Raw genomic sequence first — 2,602 nt, 5'->3', positions numbered from 1 at the left:
GTCGGGCGGGCCCCAAACTTCGGGGACCGCCGTGGCGGACGACGGCAAACATTTCGTTCTTCAGCGGCGTGCTTCGGTTCGGCCTGCGTCGCGCGTAAACGGCGGCCCAGTCAAGGCAGTGTGTCGGCGAGTCGTTGGTGCGGTTTGGCGAGCGATAGCAAGGGCGGCGAAGGTCGGGCGGGCCCCAAACTTCGGGGTCCGCCGTGGCGGACGACGGCAAACATTTCGTTCTTCAGCGGCGTGCTTCGGTTCGGCCTGCGTCGCGCGTAAACGGCGGCCCAGTCAAGGCAGTGTGTCGGCGAGTCGTTGGTGCGGTTTGGCGAGCGATAGCAAGGGCGGCGAAGGTCGGGCGGGCCCCAAACTTCGGGGTCCGCCGTGTTGGACGAGTTTCCAATTTGCCAGAAGCCTCACACGTCCTTACGTGGAGCTCTGACCTCGAAACGACCCTCCTCTCCCGGTTCTCCGCCACGATGTCTGCTCAACCGTCGCTTTCCCTCCAACCGCCCCTAACGGGCACGTTGCGCCATAGGAAACCGTCCAATTCTCCGCCAACGCCTGCCGTTGGCGCCACCGAGCCGACCAATTCTCCCCTAACGCCTGCCGTTGCCGGAGCTTCTCGTCCGGCTCGGACCCCAACCTCCTCTGACCCCTCACCTTCCGCGCCCCCCCCCACGGACAAGCCGCCAAGCCCCTCCAAGGGTCTCTGGGGAGGGCACTGGTGGTCCCTCTCCGGACCGCGCTGTGGTGGACGACGCTTGGCGCAAAGCCTGGTACGCCCAACATCCACGTTCGGATCGCTGCCGTCCTACGGAAGACGAATTCAAACGCGCGCTTGCCAAATTCCAAGATACCTCTCTGTCACGCGAAGATCGTCGCTTTGCAGCACTGGCGTCTCTTCCCACGCCGGTGGAGCCGACTTCGGTCTTCTCCATGATGATCCTCTGCCGCTCGGGAGCGGCGACGTTCCCCCTACAGGTCATGTTAGACTCCATCGGGTCTGAAATGCAACCGCTTGAATGGCAAGCTGCCAAACGAGCATGCCGCGACTTCAAGAAAGTCAACAATGTGGGCATCAGCTTCATCTGCACTGATCGCACCACGGTTGACAAACTTGGCGGCTTGAAACTCACGGTCTGCGGCAGGGCTTTCCCCATCCTGCCTTACTCTGAATTCTCGTCGCTGTACTGGGTGGTCGTCGTCCTCTCGAACGACGTCACGGCCGAACATGTGTATGACTTCTTTGTCCTGCACATTGCCACCCCGGTTCTCATCAAGTCTACGTATGACAAGTACTCAGTCCAATCGCGACATATCACGGTCTACTTTCCTGGACGTGACCCGCCGAGCTGCCTCATGTTTGGAACGGACGACCCAGTTCGTGAGATATACCCACTCGGCCCTACACCACATGCATGTTACATCAACCATCGTATCAGCCGCTATAACGCTGGCCCACCGCCTTCCATCAAGTCGAAACGTGTGCAAACAAAATCTCACTCGACCCACTAACCTTCCACCACCGACGACAGCCTTGCACCGGTCACGTCGCCTTCCCCGCACCCTGCTCGGGCTACTCGAGCGACGGATCACCAACCTAGCGTCCTCTCCGCATCGACAATGCCGTTCACGGTGATGGTCGCTACGGATCAGGAAATGGAAGGTTCTGACTCCTCAGTGGCAACTGACCTCTCCGACACGGATGATGTCAGCATGTCCGAAGGCGTAGACCTCTCCTCGGTCCACCTTCCCCTGGTAGTCTCGCCTTCCATCGCGGGCGACCGCGAAATCGTTGTCCACCCTGAGTCGCCCGCGTCAGACGCTCCGCTCTGGCACCGCATCCAATTCTCCAACCGACCCATCGGAATTGACACCGCGATCGTCTCCCCCACGATATCCAAGGCAATTATGGCACAAACGACCACGACGAATTCGACGACGGAATATGCCTGATCTACGCTCAACCGGTATGAGATCCTTGCTACTGAGGATATCGACGACCACACCATACCTCCGCCACTGGCAGTCGCTATCAACGGCGACCAAAACGTCCGAGGAAAACTTGACCGCAAGACCACCGTCTCCCGTGCCTCCCTCCGTCGATACGACACCCTGGCGTCGGACTATGATGTCGAGACCATACCTATGGCCGACTTCATCAAATTTCTCGAAAACTACATCATTCAATGCCAGAGCACAACGGACCCTGAAGAATCGATGGCAATGCTTCAAGCCAACCCAGGCCACCTCCTCCCGCTCATCGACGGCAACCACCCCGCCAACTACGACATCTTGACTTCGAAGCTGCCGGAACATCTCTTCCAACGCTGCATCCAGCCGCGCATTTCGTCGTCCGAATTCGATGTCGCCCGCACCACTCGTACAGCCTACGCCTACCCTTCCCAGCCCATATGGCAACTTTTAGTACCAGGATGCACGGAAAACGACATGCGATCGTACCTGCACGAAGTTCTTGACAAGCCACTCCGACCGCTAGCATGGGCCATTGCACGTGTCTGTCAATACCTCCAAATCAACTTCAACCAGGCAAAAATTTTCGGCCTCCTCTTACCTCTCAAAACGCCCTTACCTGCCGCCACCTTGC

The 2,602-nt window shown here is 59.0% G+C and overlaps 1 protein-coding gene across 1 annotated transcript; it reads left to right on the top strand.

The window, feature by feature from the left end:
• Positions 1–930: 930 nt before the first annotated feature.
• On the top strand, positions 931–1,509 carry H310_03469 (hypothetical protein; the record flags this gene model as incomplete). The annotated part of the gene is made up of 1 exon (XM_008867340.1): positions 931–1,509. One exon carries the CDS (start codon positions 931–933, stop codon positions 1,507–1,509), a length of 579 nt encoding a protein of 192 aa, XP_008865562.1.
• Between the last annotated feature and the right edge of the window lie 1,093 nt (positions 1,510–2,602).

Source organism: Aphanomyces invadans (genome assembly GCF_000520115.1).
Source record: "Aphanomyces invadans strain NJM9701 unplaced genomic scaffold supercont1.5, whole genome shotgun sequence".
Taxonomy (NCBI): Eukaryota; Oomycota; class Saprolegniomycetes; order Saprolegniales; family Verrucalvaceae; genus Aphanomyces; species Aphanomyces invadans.
Note: the sequence above shows the minus strand (reverse complement) of the source record. Positions and strands in the feature narration are given on the sequence as shown.